Source organism: Aquarana catesbeiana, linkage group LG01 (assembly GCF_042186555.1).
Source record: "Aquarana catesbeiana isolate 2022-GZ linkage group LG01, ASM4218655v1, whole genome shotgun sequence".
Taxonomy (NCBI): Eukaryota; Metazoa; Chordata; class Amphibia; order Anura; family Ranidae; genus Aquarana; species Aquarana catesbeiana.
Window position 1 is genome coordinate 277863446 of NC_133324.1, and position 23667 is coordinate 277887112.

Below are 23667 nucleotides of genomic sequence, written 5' to 3' on the forward strand. Positions count from 1 at the left end.
AATAAGCATTAATTTATTAGTTTTGTGCAGGCCCCTGCAGACAGTGTTTACCTGTTGCCTTATAATAGTAGTGATCTCTAGACGTCTCATGTAATGTACCTCAAGTGTGTCCCCCTCCAAAGTATGTTTCCCAGTCTCCAACAACTTCTACATTATGTCTGCACTCTTATGACCACCTCAGATTGCCTGTCCATAGCCTTTGACCATATCCTGTTGCATGTGTGCAGGCTGCCAAAATTCTGTTGTATTATATTCGCTGACGGTCCTCTGGTGATGTCGGTGGCCACACTTAAGGCTCCCCTTATCAAGAGAGTTGGCCACCATTGCTGCAGTGAGATTATACTAATCACTTAAAAAACCCATTGACTATACACAGGTCTTGCTAACAAACTATGTGACTCAGGGAAAGATTTGGCTGCAATATTGATTCAAGCGTGCAATAGAAAGGGCCGTATACAGGTAAAAGCCAGTAAATTAGAATATTTTGAAAAACTTGATTTATTTCAGTAATTGCATTCAAAAGGTGTAACTTGTACATTATATTTATTCATTGCACACAGACTGATGCATTCAAATGTTTATTTCATTTAATTTTGATGATTTGAAGTGGCAACAAATGAAAATCCAAAATTTCATGTGTCACAAAATTAGATTATTACTTAAGGCTAATACAAAAAAGGGATTTTTTAGAAATGTTGGCCAACTGAAAAGTATGAAAATGAAAAATATGAGCATGTACAATACTCAATACTTGGTTGGAGCTCCTTTTGCCTCAATTACTGCATTAATGCGGCGTGGCATGGAGTCGATGAGTTTCTGGCACTGCTCAGGTGTTATGAGAGCCCAGGTTGCTCTGATAGTGGCCTTCAACTCTTCTGCGTTGTTGGGTCTGGCATTCTGCATCTTCCTTTTCACAATACCCCACAGATTTTCTATGGGGCTAAGGTCAGGGGAGTTGGCTGGCCAATTTAGAACAGAAATACCATGGTCCGTAAACCAGGCACGGGTAGATTTTGCGCTGTGTGCAGGCGCCAAGTCCTGTTGGAACCTGAAATCTCCATCTCCATAGAGCAGGTCAGCAGCAGGAAGCATGAAGTGCTCTAAAACTTGCTGGTAGACGGCTGCGTTGACCCTGGATCTCAGGAAACAGAGTGGACCGACACCAGCAGATGACATGGCACCCCAAACCATCACTGATGGTGGAAACTTTACACTAGACTTCAGGAAACGTGGATCCTGTGCCTCTCCTGTCTTCCTCCAGACTCTGGGACCTCGATTTCCAAAGGAAATGCAAAATTTGCTTTCGTCAGAAAACATGACTTTGGACCACTCAGCAGCAGTCCAGCTCTTTTTTTCCTTAGCCCAGGTGAGACGGTTTTCGCGCTGTTTCTTGGTCAACAGTGGCTTGACACGAAGTATGCGGCAGTTGAAACCCATGTCTTTCAAGCGTCTCTTGGTGGTGGATCTTGAAGCACTGACTCCAGCAGCTGTCCACTCCTTGTGAATCTCCCCCACATTTTTGAATGGGTTTTTTTTCACAATCTTGACTAGGGCGCGGTGATCCCTATCGCTTGTACACTTTTTCTGACCACAGTTTTTCCTTCCCTTTGCCTCTCTATTAATGTGTTTGGACACAGAGCTCTGAGAACAGCCAGCCTCTTCAGCAATAACCTTTTGTGTCTTTCCCTCCTTGTGCAATGTGTCGATGGTCGCCTTTTGGACAGCTGTCAAATCTGAAGTCTTCCCCATGTTTGTGTAGGCTTCAGAACTGGACTGAGAGACCATTTAAAGCCCTTTGCAGGTGTTTTGAGTTAATCAGCTGATTAGGTTGTGGCACCAGGTGTCTTCAAAATTTAACCCTTACACAATATTCTAATTTTGTGACACACGGAATTTTGGATTTTCATTTGTTGCCACTTCAAATCATCAAATTTAAAATGAAATAAACATTTGAATGCATCAGTCTGTGTGCAATGAATAAATATAATGTACAAGTTACACCTTTTGAATGCAATTACTGAAATAAATCAAGTTTTTCAAAATATTCTAATTTACTGGCTTTTACCTGTACAAATGCAATCAGTTAATTTGCATTCACTCTGCAGATCTGGATTTTCACTTTAAAATTACTATGATATTCAGGATCAATATAAACAAAAAATAATGATATCTACTGCGGTTCAAAGTTCTATGCATTCCAAGGGGGTGAATACTTAAATGTAATTTGAAAATGTTGCATCAATTACTGCAAACTTTGAAAAGAGTTTTAGAATTAAGCTTTAGTGCTGTGTGCTTTTCTCCCCAGTAACTTAAAGCTGATCTGTAGGCAAACATAAAAGACACAGATCAAGGCAGCTAGCAATTAAATTTATTTCCTTACAACTAGTTTAAGAACTGGACTCTCTCTTGGTATCAGCCTCTTGCAATCCTCTCTAAAATAGCACACAGACTGCAAGACAAAAAAGTGTGCTGCATAGAAATGTGCTGACAAAACATGCTGACAGGGGAGGGGGACAAAGTGAGCAGAGAGATAACGTCCTCAGTTTAGTGTTGCTCCTCACCATTTCATAATTAGGCTTGGGGCAGAGAAAGGATACCACTATCTTTTCTGCATTCTATAACACAGAAAGGGGTGGCATCTGCCTCGCTGTGCAAATCTTAGGACCGATTTGCAAAACAAATCCTTTGGCAAGTAAAACCATATCTCTATATTTAATCTGTGCACTTTCGTTTGCCTTCAGCTTTAAGTTGTAACAAATATAAATAGATCTGTTTTGGTAATACAGGAATACAGTTTTAATGATTTAATCTGCATTTTGTGGTGTCTTACAAGATTTTTTTTCTTTTTTACACAATTTAACCAGAAATATAGAACATCCAACCAATTGAGGAAAAAGTTAAATACATCAATATAATTAACAAAAAATATAAACCTCATACAATTTTGTTTCTTAATTGATTAACCAGGTTACATATCTCTCACAATAAAATACATGTTCAGCTGTTACATTACAGTTTAAAGGAACATACAGGAATCTGTTATAAAATATTTCTCTCAATTTATTCACTGCTTGATGGACCAGCCTATCCTTTTAAAGTCTTAATCCAAAGGAAATAGAATCTCAGTCCAACTAAGCAGTGAAGCCTCTAAACTTTACAACCTACTTAAATCAGCTACACACATTTTGAATACAAGACTAAAAAGGCACCAACAGTACAAAGCAAGTACAAAGCTCTTTTTAGTAATCTGTTAAGAGTGCTTGAATATGGACAACACAAAAAGACAATGAGGGAAGGAGAGTCACCAGTTCCAACTGCTGGTTGCTTTTTTAAATAGACCATAAGCATATGCCCTTTTTCACCAAAATGGTATGATTAGTAATAATGAATACAAGCAACCATAAGTAAACACTGGTGTATGGTTGTTATGGGTGTCTTGGGAACAAGAGCAGATCTGAAGGCAGTAGGTGAAGTGCATTTAGTAGTGAGAAACTTCCAAGTGGAAAGCAGCAGGCGGTTTTGGCTGTTCAGATGCTCCTGCAAGATGTATCATGCAAAATATGCAATACTTAAACTGGAATGGATTACATGATACTAATTTCAAGACATGCTCGTCAAGCATGACAATCCTGGATTCTAGAAACATTTCTCATTGCCTGGGTGCAAAAGGTTTTCAAACAGACCAGAATATACTTTGCAGTTACTATCACAAGGAGACTGGCCTCTGTTGAGCTACTGCATATTAGTGTACCTTTAGTTGGTTTATCAATGGTTTCTCCAGACTAAGTTAAAAACCCAACCACCCCAATATGATGCTTTTCACAATTAATGGGGAGACAGACCATTTTCTAAATTTCTAGAATTACATATGGCTTCTTCTTTCCCTGATGCAATTATTATGACTAAACTATCCATGCATTACACTCACAAAGGGAAAAAAGTGTGAATTTTGTCAGTGCATAGATAAACATTTGCTTCATTTTTAAATGCAAGTTGAAGAGTCAACATTTCTTAAAAAGGGTTTTGGTGTCATGTTGGAGATAGGGAATTCTAGAAAAAATAAGTTTGCTTAAGAAACTTAGGCAGAGTCCTTTGATCAAGACCTGACTAAATAAACTGCCTCCATAGATCAAAATCCATTATCAGTATGTCATGTTGATTAATAAAACAACAAATCACAGGTACTGGGCATGAAAGGAATTACCGGTGAAGATCTAGTATGGCTATAATGGTTCCCTCAAACACTAAAATAAAATAAGAGAAATAAGGCAAGTGAAGCAGGCCTAACACCCTAGCAAATCAATCCCTTTTTCATGTAAACGGTTTGTCAGGCTCAGCATTTCACTGCCTATCAATAAAGACGACTATTTAAAAAGTATACGCTCTACAGAAAATATCGTGCACAACTGTTTAATAAGACATAAGCATTTGATCTATCAAGTGGTTAGTCTGATCAGTTGATTTGCAAAATAAAATTATTAAACCCATTCACCAATATTATTGTAAAATGTTTACATAACCCACATCACAGAAATTGACCCACTAAGCAAACTTCAAAAAAAAAAAAAAAAAAAAAAAAAAATTTAATGGAGACTTTTTCAAATTTATTTTTTAATTACAAGTGCAATTTTTGCTCATGTTCCTAGGCAGTTCAACAAGTCTCTATAAATGTTGCTATAATAGACATGAGAAGGGGTGGGGAAGGGTATTTAAAACCGAGTTGTTTCATAATCCTTATGAAGGTTACAGGATAAGATTTCATTTAAACAACTCAGAGGTAAGAGATCTTAATCCAATCATAGGCATGTGGCACTTAGACAATCTTTGCACAGAAAAGCTTAACAGTCATGCGAGGGCACGGTCATCTGGAACAAGGCAAATCTTTCACCACAAAGAGCAGTGAGGAAAAAGTAGGAGGCACTGCACTGGGACAGAACATCTAAAACTCCACAGAATACAACTCCAAGAACAAATACTTGCAGAAAAGAAAAGAATGTTTAACAATTTAAAAGAGTTTAGTGCTTGCTTGATTGCTGCTCCAGCATGACAGAAAAAAGAAAGGTTAGCTTTATACACAGATGTATTTCCATCTTGGGAAGTGGGGGCAGGGGAGAGATTGCTGAGAACATTTGCATCCCCAATAACTAGATACAGTATTTATTAGTTACAGTATGGCAACTATCACTCTGGTTATTTTATGTATGGGGAAATTTACACTTAAGCGTCAAAACATTCAGTGAACATGGCTCCACTAGAAATAGCACTGGCATGCCTTTAAGTCAATATGTGGGGCCTCATGCCAACACCAACTGAAAATAAAAAGGTATGAGATTTTGGTTTCACTTGCTTGCTTTATTTCTGTCCTATGAAAGCTCTTCTTCCTCCAACTCATCCATACATGAAACACGCAGACCTATGAAGGCCAATGCATGGCACAACAATGCCCCAAGTTACAGATATAGAAGTATATATATTTATATATATTATAAATGGTATATTGCAGCAGCTTTTATTGTTGCTATTGAGTTTGATGTACAAGTAAGCATATTTTTTTATGAATAGGATTTGTATCTATCAGGTCCCTCAAGCACATAAATGGTTAAAAATTCTCACACAGCTCAGCTACATGCCAGAGAAAACCTGGATATTATACAATGATCTCCACCAGGTTTTCCAAGCTTCTAACTGCAATGGGTTTAAAATGATATGTGTGAGTAAATTGAGCTCTCTGTTGATTTAAAGTGCCCAGAGAAATAACTCTCCCAAAAAGAAGAAAAACAAAAATAATGCCAGTTACCACAGTCATCAGTAACATGGGTTCAACAGAATATGTAAAGCCTGTAAAAGTCAGGACACTGTCCACTTCATGGGAAATAAACCACTGTATTTTTATAAAAAAAAAAGAGAAAAGAAAATAAATTTACAAGCAGTTATTTACGGTCATCAGCAAGTGCTTGCTGCACCACACTGCAAAAGGGCTTTACGAAAGGAGTGTCAAGAACACTTCTCCAGATTGAAAGATTCATCAGAAGCATAAAAAAGCCACAACTACCAGGAACCGCCCTCCTTAATGGCCCAAAGGAGTTAGACTGGACAAGCTGAGATGGGTCACAGGACATGGCCAAGGAGGAAGAACTGTCAAGAACACAGATGTCGGAGTATGAAGTCCTTCACAGCCTTTCCCTTTAAAAGAAAAACAATATTTTATTGTAATGCAGTAGCAGGACACAATTCCTATTCTACTTTAACTGCAACAAATTCTAGCAATTAGTTTTACAAGACTACATAACATTTTTTGCAAACATTTATGAAGTGTATTGTATAAGATTTGAAAAATACAGGTTAAACAGAATTATCAACAGACACCTTTTTATTTATGGTCTTTACACAGAACACATACAGAACAGTAACATAAAAGTAACATTACGTAATATCACATCAACCTCTTATCTGGAATTAAAGTACACTGACAATCTACCTCTGCGATTTCCACTTTTAGTAACAAAAATCTTTTTTTTCTCTTGTACAGGCAGAAATGGAGGTTCCGATGCTTAACCCCTAACCATACATGGTGGCCACAGACCAGATGATGAAATTCAATATATAAGCAGCGCAAAAAAAAATAAAAAACAGCCGCGTCTTGTGGCTGGCCTGTTTTTTTAACCAATAAAGAAGAAGCCATTTACACCAACACCTTTCTCCTCAAAAACCACATTTAAAACTGGAAGCAAGAGTTGCAATGTACATTTACATTTTGTATGGTGCTACAATCAAAAGCAAAAAATGCAAAATGTGAGAAAAACACGGTGAAGTCTAAAAAAAACTAAGACCAAATTGCCAGATTGTGTATAAATAGAATGACACACACAGTGATCTAATCAAAATGGTTATAAAGGCAGGCGCGTTTTTTTTTTTTGGTACCTTAATGCATTCCATGCATTAGGGTAAAACACCTTCTGCAGTTCCTTCCCCAGCCCCCCCTCTTTATTCTCACCTGAGCCTGTTCTTGATCCAGCAATGTGCACAAAAGCAGAGGCACTCTGCTCTCTCCCTCCTCATTGGCTCAGACACAACAGCAGGAGCCATTGGCTCCCTTTCTGTCAATCACAGCTTGTGACGAGGGAGTGGGGGGTAAGGGCGAGTCCTGCTGTGTCAATAGACAGCGAAGCTCTGAAGCAAGCCTGCACAAGTGTCCCCATAGCAAGCCGCTTGCTTTAGGGGCACTCGTGGAAGGGGATGGAGAGAAGCACCGGTACTGAGAAGAGGATCAGGGCTGCTCTGTGCAAAACCATTGCACAGAGCAAGCAAGTGTGACAGGTTTATTTTAAAGGAAAAAGAAAAAAAAAAAAAAAGCTCTCAAGACACCCTTGCTGTGCTCAAAGCAGGTGCTCTCAACTCCATCAAAAAAATAATTACAATTCACACTTTGAGAGATATTTTGGATAGCGTTGTGCTTGATTTTTTATTTTCTTTGGGTATAAATCACTTGTGTCAGCTGGCTGTGCACACACACTCATCTTTTGGTTGCCCATAAAGTTACATAGTAGGTGAGGTTGAAAAAAGAAAAGTCCATCAAGTCCAACCTGTGTGTGATTATATGTCAGTATTACATTGTAAATCCCTGTATGTTGTGGTCGTTCAGGTGTTTAATAGTTTTTTTTTTTTTTTAAACTATCGATGCCCCCCGCTGATACCACAGCCTGTGGAAGGGAATTCCACATCCTTGCCGCTCTTACAGTAAAGAACCCTCTACGTAGTTTAAGGTTAAACCTCTTTTCTTCTCATTTTAATGAGTGGCCACGTGTCTGGTTAAACTCCCTTCCGAGAAAAAGTTTTATCCCTATTGTGGGGTCACCAGTATGGTATTTGTAAATTGAAATCATATCCTCTCTCAAACGTCTCTTCTTCAGAGAGAATAAGTACGGTGCTCACAACATTTCTTCATAACCAATATCCTCCAGACCCTTTATTAGCTTTGTTGCCCTTCTTTGTACTCGTTCCATTTCCAGTACATCCTTCCTGAGGACTGGTGCCCAGAACTGGACAGCATACTCCAGATGCAGCCGGACCAGAGTCTTGTAGAGTGATAGAATTATCATTTTATCTCTGGAGTCGATCCCCTTTTTAATGCATGCCAATATTCTGTTTGCTTTGTTAGCAGCAGCTTGGCATGGCATGCCATTGCTGAGCCTATCATCTACTAGGACCCCCAGGTCCTTTTCCATCCAGAGGTTCTCCCCCAGTGTAGATTGCATCCATATTTTTGCCACCCAAAATGCATTTTACATCTACATTACAAACCTCATTTGCCATGTAGTTGCCCACCACATTAATTTGTTCAGATCTTTTTGCAAGCTTTCCACATCCTGCGGAAAAGTTATTGCCCTGCTTAACTTAGTATTGTCTGCAAACTAGTAACCTAGTGTTTATTTTTAAAATTCCATGTATTAATAGCACAGATAGGAGATATTCTTTGTAAAATACCTAGGATTCTAATCTTTCTACAACAGATGTAATGACTCATTGGTGGCTTATAAGCATAGCCACATTTTATCTTTGTTCTTAAAGCATACCTGATGTTTTTAGACAGCAATTTTATTAGGAGCTTCCTGTTTGGTCACAAATTTCTAAATGCTCACATGCTTGAGAGAATGACCCTGCCCTATTACCTATCACTGTGATGGGCAGTATCCCTGGCCGACAGTGTGGCACAGAATTTACGTGTCATTATTTGCCTTGGGCAGAGCCTGGGGTTCTGGACATGCTGAAAAGGAAAGCTGTGCGGTAGCAACTTGGAGGTGCCCACTATGAGTTAGCAGTGGCACCCTATGAACGTTTAACATCATTTCAAGCTTGTTTTAAATAGTGTTTGCTACAAACTTTTTGCTCTAAAATGAGGGTGGCAAACCTCTCTCCACCATTACAAGGCCCTTTAGCCCACTATACATGACGGCCTTGATCAGCTTTTGTTCTTTTGGCAAATAGAGGTCCCGGAGCTGGATTGAGAGGATTGGGAATAACACATTCAACACCTGGTTTCGACCAGGGATAGATCAATTTATAATTCTTTAAAGAGTATTTCATTGCCCAAAGATTACATAAAATGTTTCACTCCCACTCATCTGCATGCTGGCGCTGTTCGGAAGACCCTACCACCTTTTTACACGTGTTTTGGGAATTTCTCTGTGCATTTGTTTACTACCATCTCAGTACCCATATCCATCGATGTTTGTATATTAGAACTGGTCCATTTATATTAGCCATCTCCAGGGCCATGAGAATTTTGATAGGCTTGTTACCATTTTAGGCTCCTAGGTCTATACTCCTTAAAATGGAAATCTCCTCAGGCCCCTTAGACTTCTGGAAGTCAAGTGTTAAAAAATTATACCATTCTACAAATTTACATATGAATCTAGAAAATGTCCCAACAAACTCTTAAAGTGGAGTTCCACCCAAAAGTGGAACTTCCACTCATCAGATTCCCCCCCCCCCTCCGGTGTCACAGTTGGCACCTTTCAGGGGGGAGGGGGGTGCAGATACCTGTATATTACAGGTATCTGTACCCACTTCCGGTGTAGATAGCCGCAGAATCTGCGGTTATTTACGACACATCCTGTCGTCCCCCCCCCTGCTGTCTGCTGGGAAACACACGGGTCCCAGAGACAGCAGGGACCAGCCGTATTGCGCTGCGCGACTCGTGCATGCGCAGTAGGGAACCGGGAAGTGAAGCCGCACGGCTCCACTTCCTGATTCCCTTCCCGAAGATGGAGGCGGCAGCACCCGAGGACCGAGAGACGGTTCGGCCTCGGGTGCTGACATCGCGGGCGCCCTGGACAGGTAAGTGTCCATGTTTTAAAAGTCAGCAGCTGCAGTATTTGTAGCTGCTGACCTTAAAAAAAAAAAAATTTCTGCGGAGCTCCGCTTTAAGGTATGGGACATCTGGACGGAGTCCGGGGGGGGGGGGGGGGGGGAATACTGTCGTCTCAACGGCAATGCCCCCACGATTAGTGTCAACCTGCTTTTTATTATCCTATAATATAGTATGCTGTGGTAGAGTTGTTTCCAGTCATATTCTTGAAACATACCAGAAGTATCATGTGAGGTTATCTTACGCTTTTGGCTGCCACTTACTTTAGTTGTGCGCTTGTTTTGTCTTGTTTTTGATTTGTTTAATTAAGCCTGCTAATGCCCAATAGGCTTTGTGTTCTAACCTTACCATTTCTTAAAAATTCAATAAAAAGAATTAACCAAAAAATAAATAAAATGAGGGTGGCAAGGATGGTGCACTCTACCATCAGTTTTTCTTAATATAAAGACTTTAGGCCCCCATTCACACCTAGGCGTTTTGTAGCTTGAAGCCTGAAGCTACAAAACGCTTAAGGGGAAAAAAAACAATTTTTCTCTATTAAGATGGTTCACATCTCCACTCCAAGTCGCCTGAAGCGCAAACAATTTCTGGACCCTTTTTTGTCGCTCGAATCGGGCAGATTTGGGTGTTTTTGGAGTAGGAAACAGATGACAAAATCTATAAAAATAGCAACAAATGATGAAACATATGATAATTTTTCCTATTGGCTAATTTTCCTATTGGCTAAAAACGCCGGAAAATGCTGCATGGAAACGCGCAAATACATGCGGAAAAACACTACACTCAGGTGTGAATGGGGCCTTAGTGTATTTTGGAAGGACCACTTAAAGAGGAAGTAAAGTTGTTTTTTTTTAATCAAATGGCTGACAGGCAGGGTATGACAGAAGAGACCCTATTGGTCTGCCTGTCAGCTGTCATGTTCACTCAGCCGTGCAGCGAACATTTATGGCCCACGAGCCATGCCGTGGTGATGTGACTGCTGTGTGCATGCGTGGGAGTGGTGTCATTGCAGCCTTGCCTATCAAGTGCCCGAAGGCACGGAACCCGGAAGGAAGACCAGGCGAAGATGAAAGCGCCGGGGTCCCGCCTGATTGGTCCTAGCGCTGCGCGACACCGTATGACAGGCAAGTCTTCCATTATGTACTAATATGCTGTGCATACTAGTACATTATGGCATGATCCACCTGGGGGGGTGGGGGGTGCCTTAAAGCAGGAATCTGCTATAATTTTTTTTTTTTTTTTTTAAGCCACGTTTTTTTGTACAATAACTTTGAATGGGTGTACGTTTTAGTCGGATCTCTCCAAATCGTCAGAATAGTTAAAAAAAGAAAAATAGGATTTGTAATAATTTTCAGAAAATCTTGCGATTTACAATTTTTTTTTGCACAGCCGGACTGGTAGCAGAGAGTAACTCCACTAAAATCCCTGGAATGTATAATCACCCAGAAGAGATTGCTTTTGACAAACTTTTTTGCTCTGAAGAAAAAGGTTTGTGTGTAGAGTGAATCTGCATGGGATTGACACATTCATTGTTAATTAGCATCCTATTAGAAGTGATTAACCCTATGGGAATAACGTCCCAAAAAGCACATTTTTGATGCAGAGGCTGCATAAAATCAGACTCCTAGGGAGAAAAAAAAAGCAGGAAATTACATTTCTGGGAAATTCTGTACACCAACTGTGTACAGAAGGCCTGCAGGATGCTGTATTGCATTCAATTTGAAAGAAAACAACGCTGCAGATTGAAGGGAAATCTTCTGAGCTATAACAGTTTGGAACCTGATGAAGTAACCATTAATAATGTTAAATGTGTCCAAAGGGAAAACAAATCAATTTGTTTCATTACATTCTTCCTTTAAGCCTTACTATCCATCTCAATTATTTTGTATATACCTGTTGCCACAGCAGCTCTACAAGTGCTGCCGATGCAGTTCTGGGGAACCTGAAGATCTTCGATCGACTTGTGTACAGCCAGCCTGTCAGGTTTTTCCCAATCAATGCTGCCAACTATAGCCAGCAACACAGATTTTTTTTTAATTTAAGGCTCCCAGCTGTCAGAATACTATACTACATCTTCACATGCTCCATCCTACTCGAATGTGTGTATGGGGGAATCGGGTCTCTCTCGTTCAGCCTGCTGGTTGAATGAAAAAGATTATCAATGTATTTATAATTTTTTTTTCATAATTTTGGGTTTAATACTGCTACTAAAAAAACAAAAACAAACGTGTGCTTAGGGTGTGCATATGTATGTAAATGATGTTCGTGTCACACACGTGAGAGATATTGCCACAAACGTCAAAGCGAGCGCAATAATTCTAGCACCAGAGCTCATAGTTAACTCAAAACTGATGAAGTGTAAAGGCTTATAAAGCGTCGCCAATGTAGATTTTTGGGTACCACTGTTTTTTTTTATATTACAGGCGCATTCAATTTTAGGAGGGTTAGGAGGGAATGTGGAGACCAACCTATTCACCTCAAGAGATTGAAGTGTCACGCCAGAGACTTCTTGATCCATAGGGACCGTGTGGATGCTCATCTTTAAATCCAGATACCAATAAGTAGAATACTGAACACCATCAAGAAACGTAGGAGAGACAGTGGGGTTGATATACTAAAGGCAAATATACTGTGCACTGCAACTACATCCGCAAGTGCAGTTACTCTAGATCTGAGGGGAGGCTCTGTTGATTTCCATCATCCAATCATGTGCAAGCAAAACTGCGGTTATTCTTTTCTTTGCATGTTTCTCTCAGATCTAGAGCAACTGCACTTGCAGCGCACAGACTATTTGCCTTTAGTAAATCAACCCCAATGTTAGCAGGGCATTTCCTCAATATCCCAGAAGCACCTAATAGGGAAGGGTCCATAGACCACAGGGTGTAGAATTCTTTACTGGTCAATGGACAATCTAGTTACCAACACCAAACCGTTGCGAGGACGGATCAGGTTGAAACTTGCAGTTGTTGGGCCCCACAGAATAGCTAGCTGCATGGTCCAGAAAGCCAACCCTCTCTAAGGAGGGTCATTTAAACGTCGAGGATGCCAGGGAAAGGGATTAGGACAGACAATAGGTTCAGAGCTAGGTGAAATGGCAGAAGCCTCCAAAAGGACACACTTCGGGTGGAGCGAGGGCAACTTCAGCTGAAAAAAAGGGGGTGCCAGGGTGCAGAGAAATCACATTAGTGAATGCAGTAGCACAAAGATGAGGGCAACTGAAGGAAAATTTCATACGCAAAAAGATACCAGACTAAAAAGTGTCCCGAGCACCAAAAGTTCAGGGAGGCAAACAACCCAAAGACCCATCTGGATGTACATGCAGTCCCCCCCTGCACCTATGGAAATGGAGGTGCACCTTCATGTAGAAGGCCTATCAGTGGGATGAGCTGATCCGGCCTGATTGGGAGATTGGCTCTAAGAGCCAATGGGTACTTGCTGCAGAAGCAGATGAAGGAAAAAGGTGCAATTCCTCAAACCCTTCCTTCGATCTCCTGCTATGAGGCAGGAGCACACGTCGCCACCTGTGGCACTATTGAGGACGTTGTCAAGAGTAGAACCTAAAAGACAATGTCCTCTGAAGGATAAGCGAATCAGATATTCTTGGACATCACATCAGCATCCCACACTAGGGCTGCCACTTCATCCCTTTAAACACGAACACATTACACAGGTTCTGAGGCCAATTTATTGCAAATAAGGCACAGAGTTTAATTACCATCTTAATCAGCCACAGAACCTGTATGTATATGTATATGTATATATATATATATATATATATATATATATATATATATATATATATATATATATATATATATTTTTTTTTTTTTATTTGGTTTTATAGGGGATGAGGTGGTGAAGTGGCAACCCTATTCCACACTCAACATTATACACTTGTGAAGACATCAGTCGTGTTGAGGCTTGTATAGCAGCCACATCCAAGGCACAGGGCTCTCTAAAATGCGGTTTGACAAAAGGGTTACTACCAACACAGGGTGAATGGCCAAACCATTTAATTCAAACTGGGATCTAGGGAGAGAAAAACGGTTAGTGAAGTTCCAAAATGTGGTCAAGGCTTCAAGTTTTTTTTTAGTGGACTTACTGGAACATCCACAGTGGGCCCAGACCACGGGTTACAAAACTGTTTTCAAAGGGAAAATGTTCTGGTTCACTTTGAGGTGGACACAAGGACACTTCAGAATGTTTCCAGTTCACAGAGAAATGACTCAAAGAGCAAGTATAGTGGAAAGGTCTTTGCAGCTGTAGGAGCTATAAAAACATTCAAGGCCTGCAATAGCAGGTTGATCCTTCAGAGGCAGGGCAACACACAATGCTACGTTCAAAACAGCCACCTGTATATCTCCCTGCGGGTGACTGCAGTGACCCAAAACAGCTTCACCTGAGATAGGCTTTACAGACTGAATCAGCAACAGGGGCTACAAGATTGGTATGAATTACTTGCTCAGGAGGCTCTGCTAGAAATGATGAATGTGTGCAAATTGAGTTGCTGTGGGCAGTCTGTTTCAGTAACTAGGTAGAAGCAGATAAAAAGTCCAAAGTGAATAAGAAGGTCTGCGTGGACACAGGGAAAACCTCAGTGCCGTTTGATGGAGCTGAACGAGACTCCAACTATGGCCCTACAACAATAGGGGTCTTAGGTTCCAGATTACATGTTCAACCAGAACGACTAGAGAAGTATGGGCTGAAGTCTCACATGGCAGGACTGAAGATCTGTTGTGCTGCGTAGTGGTGAGCAACTAAGCCCAACATTAGACAAGGCCTAAAATACTTACATACTTGGTCACCTGGTGTGACCAGCTGATTTAATCAGTACTTGATTCCTCAGTCTTAAGCCTGGTACACTAAACAGTCAGAGTTGCTGTACTAACCATGCAGGGTTAGTTCAGCTATCTCCCCCGTTGAGCTATGGTGTTCTGACGGGGATGGCCCCCCAGGCCAGAGCACCCTGATTAGCGCTCTCTACCATTGGCTGAGTGCGCTGATTGGGAGTCTGTCAGCTGCTGGTTTTCGAGCATGCACAGCTGGCGGACAGATCGACAAACATAGCCGAACTTCGGCTGTTTTTTTTTTTTTTTCTTTTAACTGGCCATTGTCTCCCGACATTCAGGGCTTTAAAGCTGAAAAAAAAAAAATGGTGTTGATCAAGGCAAGCAGGGTGAAGAAGGTAATATATGGAGGCTGGCTTTCAACTTTTCCATTTATAAACGTCCCAAACTCCTGTAGGCAGCAGTATATCCCAAACTGCTTCTGAAATCCTGTGCCCCTCAATGAATAATGGAGAAATCTGTAAGTTGCAATATAAAGTTTTTTGTTCTTGGATTCAGCTTTGTTTTTAGTTTTTACCTTAATTAGGTTCAAAACTTTTACAGCCCAAATATTTCACCCAAACACAGGTCCTTGTCATTCGATATAATTGTGCCATGTTTGTTCTACCTTTGAGCACAAAATGAAATAAGGACTCTACCCACACAGATCATACTGCCACTAAATTCCACATTCCTACATATTTTGCTCCTGCTGGTGCCAAAAGAACAATCAACATTTGATGAACAAGCAACACTTAATTTCAACTTCCCATCAGATGAATAATGGAATGCTGGTATAGTCTCAATCAGTTCAAGGCCTCTGTATCTGTTTATCTGCAAGGGATTTTTTTTTTGTAAAGTAGATCTAACCATAACTGGACATTTAGATGGCTAAATCACAGCTATTAAAAACTGCTATTAAAAAGATACAGTTTTCATATTCGCGTTTTTGTGCTGTTGATGTCCTTTGCCCTCTTTGGAGGCCACATCTATATGCATGCAGCTGCATGTCAATGCTCTGGCCGAGCTTCTTAATCACTCAATAAAGGAGTTACATGCCTGTGCTGGAAAAAACACGCCTGGCTACGCTCTCCTGTGAAAGCGCTTCTGACCAGGCATATCAATTGGAAGACAGATTACATGTTATTGAAATTGATTTGATTTTAGTGGCTAGGTTTACTTCTACTTTAAGTATATTTGCTGTAACAGCCCGCCTTATCCCAAGGTTGCTATCAGTTGTTGTGCATTGCACAATAAGGAATTTTACAAACAGGGTTGGGAAAAAAATTAAAAAATCACAGGCTGTGAACCTACTGAACTAGCTCAGAGCTTTCCCTAAGGGATTCTAGCCAAATGCTACAGTGCTGAAGCTTTGAAAAAGATCTAAAATAAATGGATTGCCCCCAATCCACACCTCCCTGCGCTGCACTATTGTATTCTGACGGCAGGACTCCTCTACAGTACTGATCAGTGCTGCAGTTGGTAAGCTGCAATTGCTGCTTGCATAAAAATATACTAACAGTCACATTCAAGAGGATTTGTATGGCCATAGATGGATCAAAATTCACCCAGTTTAGAAGAGAAAAACAGCCTTTCCCTGCCTCCTGTTCCCACTGCATTTGTTAAGAATCATCCACATCTGCTGGTATACTAAATCATACACAGCCCTGGAAGCTGTGTAGCAGCATAATATGTGCAATAAGTCATCTTCATAGGTCAGCACAGTCATGTGCCACTGCTGACCAATGAGTCTGCTTACTTCTAGGACAAAAGACCCTCATTTGCCAGCTGTCACATGACCGCACTGATCAGTGACTGCATAATTTCACACATTATGCAGCTACACAGCTTCTGCAGCAGTATACAGACTTAAAGTGCCAGTTCACACCGCATGCAGTCCAGTGTGTTTTTTTCTGCATCAAAAACACATGGATAGTAGGTTATATGGTTGGCACATATTGTCCTTAAGGTGAAAAAAGGGGGAAAATGCACTGGAGCCCGTCAAAAACGTGTATGCAGAAAAGCATCCGGAACCCATCCGGACTGCGTTTCTATGGTGTGAACTGGGCCCAATTGTACTGATTATACCAGCAGACGTGGGCAGTGAATGATTCGAAGTAAATCGAGATAAGTGCAGTGGGGACAGGAGGAGTAAGGAGGCTGTTAGAAATTACCAAATTTTTTTGGTATAAAAAAAAAAAAAAAAAAAAAAAAAAAAAAAAAAAAATTAGAAGTGGAGATGAATTTTAATGCATTTTTTTTTACAGTCTTCTAATGAATGTAAACTGAGCTGCGCATGCACAGCATCACATTCTGGTAGTGCCAGATTCCAAGGTGCATGAGTGAGGCAATGTCACCCCTGATGGCCAGTCAGGAGGCTTAAAACCTGGCACTCAGAAGTAGCCTGGGGAGAAGATGACAGTAGCCAGTGAGGAATATAACTATAGCATTGCTGGAAAGAGGCGGAAAATCTTTTTTGGGGGTTAGTTCCACTTTAACAATTTCTAGCCAGCAAAAAATTGCATGATGTTGAACATCCATGTGAATTCATAGGGGTGGAGACAGCACAGGTGCTTTTGCTGGTCACTGATTCTTTGTGCACTGTTGTGCATCTGTTACACTAAATACATTAGTAAAAAGGTGTAGAAAACAGGACTGCAAAAAAAGGATTTTTTATAACAGTTTACCTGTAAAATCATTTTCTTGGAGTACAACATGGGAAACAAAGCCTAAGTAATAACTTAATGGGTATGTAGGCACCTTCAGGTGATGGACACTGGTATACCCAATACAGGAAGTTCACTCCCCTATATAACCCCTCCTCCTTCCCTCAAAGCAATATATCTAAACCCCAAAAGAGGGGCGGGACCTGTGTGTCCCATGATGTACTCCATCCTGAGGATATAGCAACCAAGAACAGCAGCTTCCTTGTCAGAAGGACTAAGGGAATATGCTGTATCGGTTCAAATGGCTGTTTTTGTAACTGACAAAACTAAGTTCAAGCCCCAAGGGTTCAAAGGTGATCTAACAGGCGAATTAATCCGCATCACCCCTTGCATAAAACCCAGAACTAAAGAATGTGTAGCAAGCGGTCTTTGAAATAAGCTGAGACTTGGCCTTTAATAGTACTCAAGGCCAACTTTACCTCTACCCCCAACTGTAGAAAGGCAAGAATTCTGCCTATGCTATATCTCTGAGGGTGCCAACCCTTGGATTCACACCAGGAAACATAAGCCCTCCAGACTCTATAAAATATAGTTCTGGAAGCTGGCTTTCTTGCATTAAAGTAGAGATAACAGACCCGGAAAGCCCACGTTTCTTCAGAATGTGGGTTTCAATAGCCAAGCCAATAAATTTAGCGTTCGTAAGGTAGGATGGAACATCGGCCGAGAGTAGGTCAGGCCCTAGTGGAAGGGACCATGGATCCCCCACTGCCATCTTTACAATTTCTGCATACCATGAACTTCTGGGCCACTGGTGCTACCAGAATTACCGGCTTTCTTTCTAGCTTGATCCTGCAAAGAAGTCGAGGCAGCAAATGAATAGGGGGAAATGCATAAATTAGTGAGAACTGATCCCACGGGGTCACCAACGCATCTGTCTCGCATGCGAGTGGATCCCTTGTCCTGGACACAAAGTTGACTAACTTCATGTTGAATCTGGACGCTAGAAGATCTACGTCCTGAGTCCCCCATCTTTGGCAAACAGCCCAAAAAATGTCGGGGTGAAGAGACCATTCCCCTGGGAATAACTGCTGGCGACTCAGGTAGTCTGCCTGCCAATTCTCTACTCCTGGAATGAAGACTGCCAACAGGCACGGAACATTCCTTTCTGCCCAAGTTAGAATATCGTTCACCTCTGTCTGCGCTGCAAGACTCTTGGTGCCCCCTTGGTGATATAGGCCACCGCTGTGGCATTGTCGGATTGGATCCTGACAGAACAATCCCGTAACCTGGAAGTCCAGGTTTTCAGAGCCAGACGAACTGCCCAAAGCCCTAGAATATTGATGGGCAAGGTTCTTGACCAATGTCCCTGGACAGTTGTCCTCTCTAGTACTGCTCCCCAGCCTGAAAGGCTGGCGTCTGTCGTAACCACATTTCAGATAACTGGTCTGAATGATTTCCCCTTCAGCAGATTCTGGGTTAGTAACTGAGGCTTTGGGACACCCTTGGGGACAGCCGCATTGGCAAGTCCAAAGCTTGGATCGTTTTGTTCCAAGCAGATAGAATACCGTTTTGCAACAGTCTCGAATGGAACTGGGCATAGGGAACTGCTTAGAATGAAGCCACCATCTTTCCTAACAACCTCATGCAAAGGCGAATGGAGGGATCTCCTTTCGACCTGACCATCAACACCAACTCTTATGGAGTTGATTTTTGCCTGAAGCAAGAACACCTTTTTCTGGGCTGTATCTATGATCAGACCCAAATACTCTAGCTTTCTTAGCGGTTTTAAGGAAGACTTCTCTCTAGACTGATTGGTCTATTAGCAATAGATCATGTAGGTACGCCAAGACTGTTATGCCCTGTGCCCTTAACCTGGCTAGAGGTGGGGCCAGTACTTTTGTGAACTCCCGGGGTGCTGTGGCTAGCCCGAAGGGCAAGACTACAAACTGAAAGTGCTGCTGTTCTACTTCGAACCGCAGAAACCTTTGGTGAGTGGGAAATATAGGGACATGCAGATATGCATCCCTGATGTCGATAAACGACAGAAGCTCTCCTCCTTGTAGGATAGAAACTACTGACCTGATGGACTCCATGCGAAAGGAGTGGATCTTGAGGAACCGATTTAGATTCTTTAGATCTAGAATGGGTCTAACAACTCCATTCGGTTTTGGTACCATAAAGAGGTTGAATAAAATCCCAAACCTTGCTCTTTTGTGGGGATCTGTATGATCACCCCCTGAGCTAGTAATCGGTCCAATGCCTGAAACAGATTGTCTTTTCCCTGAATTTTTGGGAACGTTTGATCTCAGAAAATGAGACGGTGGAAACTCACGAAATTCTAGTTTGTATCCTAGAGACACCATGAAGATGACCCAACTGTCCTGAATTTCCTCTTGCCAGATTTCTGCAGAAGCCTTCCCCCCACTTTGGCGAGGGGGGGGGCGCCTCTTCATGAGGCTTTAGTATTCTGCTGTGCAGATTTCTGGCCCCAGGTCTTTTTCTGTGCCTGGGCCTGACCTTGAGGCTTTCCTCTAGAGTCTGACGATGGAGGCTTTCCCCACTGCCTAGAGGCAGATGCCCCTGGCGCAGGGGAAAGTCAGTTTAAATGAAGGACGTTTATACTTTCTTTTGACTGGCAAGAGTACTCTTCCCACTAGAAATAGTTTGTCCAAATCCTCCCCAAATAGTTGATCTCCATGAAAAGGGAAATTAGTCAGAAGCCTTTTGCAAGGTGCTTCGGCTGACCAATTTTTTAACCACAGGGTCCTACGCCTGTGTACTAGCACAAGCACAAGGCGGGATGCCTGGTGAATAGAATCTTTCATGGCGTCTATGGCAAAACATAGTGCCTTTGGTAGTTTGACCAAATCGCAGGCCTGTTGTGCAGGGACCTCTTTAAGGGCCTGTCTAAATTGGTCCCTTAGGGACAGACAGATGCCTATTGCCGCCACTGTAGGCTGAGTAACCGCACCTGCCAAAGAAAAAGGATTAACAGAAATTCCAATCTTTTATCAGTTAGATCTTTAAGCATTTGTGCATTGTCTACTGGACAAGTTAGGCTATTATTCACACTGCAAATCGCAGCGTCAACTGTTGGTACCTTCCATCTTTTGGTGAATTTCTCCTCCATGGGAAAGAGCGCTGTAAATCTCTTTGGAGGGAGAAAATGCCTATCTTGGTGATCCCATTCAGTATAAATAAGCTTTTCTAATAATGCGTGTACAGGATATGCATGAAAAGGCTGTGAAGGTTTTAAGGAACCTAAAGAAGAAACAGAACTATCAGCTGACTCTGCTAGAGGTAGCTTGAAAGAGGCACGAGTCATCTCTGTAAGAGATTGTATCATTAATTTCTTGGATTGCAAGGCTGAAAAAGGTTCATCTACCGTTTACTCCGCAGAGGAGTAATCGGTTTGCCCTTCTTCCTGATCCCCAGAGGGTAACCCCTCAACCTCTACCCACTGTTCCCTTAAGGGGTCTGAGGTGGGGGAAGGGGATCTAACACGCTTCCTATCCTTTTGGATAGCGGATGCGATTAAAGTCACTAATCTTCCTTCTAGGCCGTTCGGGGCGGAGGAAAATGCGACTTCAGCCACGTATACAGGGGCTGAAGTGTGAGAAGCAGTTGCAGTCCCAATGACTCACCCTGGCTTGCCATATCTGGTATCTCAGGCGAGGATGACAGTGTGAAGACACGACACGAGTTCCCGGCGCCGGTGGAATTTTTGGTACCTTTGAGGTGTTTTTTAGGAGCACAAAAAAACTAAGTAAACAAGACAATGTAGTGACTTGCACACTCGCTGAGCAAAATAGCTAGCAAAAGAAAATGCTAATAAAGTTCAGCTGTGTCCTATGTGTCTGCCTGCAGCTATGAGATGTGAACGCCTGTCTCCAGCACCTGCGCCGTGTGTCCCTCATGTACTTACGTCCTGCGCCTTAGCCATGCCCCCTCCGTCAATCAATGTCTTCCTTCTGTCTTTCATTAGCCCTAATCCGCGCGCGTGCGGACGGCAGACACGCTCCTTGAGTGAGAGGTGAGGCAAGGGAGGGCTGGGGGGCAGGAAGTTTGAAAAAAACCTGTGGGGAATAGAATAACTTCTAAATGAAAAGCTGCTGCCACACCCCCCGGAGGGGGTGGATACAAGCCTCAGTTGTACCTCCCTCCCCCAGGGGGGAAATGTTCAGGATGAGGAACCCCCCCCTGGCTTTTGAGACCACACACATGCTGTTTAGCTGGAACTTCTGAGCTGACTGAGAAGCCACGTACTAAGGTATGCATTTAATCCCTGTACTGGAGCCTTTAGGTATGACAACATTTTTACTTTATGTAAGAAAAAAAAGCATAGGTGGACTTTTTACAGTTCCTAGGCTTCTTCCCTTACCTTTTCCTCGCTGCAGGATACTGCTATAACAGACAGATCCAAACTTCACCCATCGCGGCGGGCTGCGTTAGCAAACCTTTAGCAAAGGTTTTGCGTTAGCAAACCTTCAAGCACCGGGTCCCTATTATAGGGGGTCCACTGCCTTGGACCTGTATAGCATCCCTCAGAAAAACTTTAGGTAATGTAGCATGACCAAAAAAGTTCTGGGTCCAGCCCTGCAAAGAGGCATTACAGGCAAAACCTCGTGCTTCATATACGAGGCCCGGGTACCATCCACCATGGCCGCAGTGGCATTTTGGATGGATCTGGTCTATGGAGGCTGTTTAAATACAGCAGGGATCCCTCCAGTGGAGCACTTCAGAGCACATCTTCACTCGTGACCAACACCTTAGACACTGGCGAAAAAACTGTGGTACTCCTGGGAGGAGGAGGGGTTATATAGGGGAGTGAACTTCCTGTATTGGGTATACCTGTGTCCCATGATAAAGAAAAAACACAACAAATACCTGCATTTTAATTACAAAATGATCTTACATATATTACCTGTGGTCAATTTACGGTCAGTACCCTGGCTGGAATCTAGCAGTTTCTTCAAAAATTAACTCCTTCAGCGTCTCTTTGGGCAAGTCATCCAGCTCCATTTCAAACTTAAAAGGTGCCTCAGCAACAGGCTAAATTAGAAAAAAAAAAAAAAAAGTCACTTGTGGAACTATATATCCTAATCACCAAGCAATAAAGATGTCTGCAGGTCTCAAATTATAGTGTTACAGCAGGGTTCAAAACTAAAGCAAAAAGGAAGCCAAGACATATAGAGGGTACTAAATTGGTTTAGCTAAATGACATACTTAGGGTTCAAATGCATTGAAAATCTGACCTCAGATTAACCCTTTCATGACTAAGCCTATTTTTGAAATTTGGTGTTTACAAGTTAAAATCCGTATTTTTTGCTAGAAAATTACTTAGAACCCCCAAACATTATATATATTTTTTTAGAAGAGAGTCTAAAGAATAAAATGGCGATTGTTGCAATATTTTTTATCACACGGTATTTGTGCAGCGGTGTTTTAAACGCAAATTTTTGGAAAAGTGACACTTTCATGAATTTTAAAAAATCCAAACAGTAAAGTTACCCCAATTTTTTTGTATAATGTGAAAGATGATGTTACGCCGAGTAAATAGATACCAAACATGTCACCCTTTATAATTGCACGCACTCGTGGAATGGCGACGAACTACGGTACCTATGAATTTCCATAGGCGACGCTTTAAAAATTTTTTACGGTTACCAGGTTTGAGCTACAGAGGAGGTCTAGGGCTAGAATTATTGCTCTCGCTCTGACGATCGCAGCGACACCTCACATGTGTGGTTTGAACACCGTTTACATATGTGGGCGCGACTTCCGTATGCGTTTTCTTCGCTGCGCGAGCTCGCGGGGACGGGGGCGCTTTTTTATTTATTTATTTTATTTATTTTTGTACTTTTATAAATTGTGTTTAAAAATTTTTTTTTTTTTTTTTTTACTTTTATTGCTGTCACAAGCAATGTAAACATCCCTTGTGACAGTAATATGTGGTGACAGGTACTCTTTATGGAGGGATGGGGGGTCTAAAAGACCCCCCATCCCTCCTTTACACTTCAAAGTATTCAGATCGCCGAAAACGGCGATTCTGAATACTGTGTACTTTTTTAAATTCGGCGCCATTGGCAGCCGAGTAAACGGGAAGTGACGTCATGACGTCGCTTCCGCGTTTACAATTAGAAGGCTGGAACGAAGCCGCTCACAGCTTCGTTCCAGCCCGCCCCCAGCCGCCGGAGATTCCCGAATGGACACCGGGCCTCCCGATCGCACGGGAGGCCCGGTAACAGCGGCGGGAGGCGGCGGGAGGGGGGGGACGTCCCCTCCCGCTCCTCCGGTATAACAGCCG

General features: G+C 42.1%; 1 protein-coding gene across 1 annotated transcript in view; it reads right to left on the reverse strand.

The window, feature by feature from the left end:
* Positions 1-2772: 2772 nt before the first annotated feature.
* The window catches only part of MAPK1 (mitogen-activated protein kinase 1), a 135339-nt gene continuing 114444 nt past the window's right edge, over positions 2773-23667 (reverse strand). Inside the window, exons 8-9 of the mRNA XM_073629022.1 lie at positions 22285-22412; positions 2773-6183 (exon numbers count right to left, since the gene is read on the reverse strand). Of these exons, the coding sequence (XP_073485123.1) occupies positions 22302-22412 (111 nt within the window). The 3' untranslated portion in view covers positions 2773-6183; positions 22285-22301. The remainder of the gene's footprint in view (positions 6184-22284; positions 22413-23667) is intronic.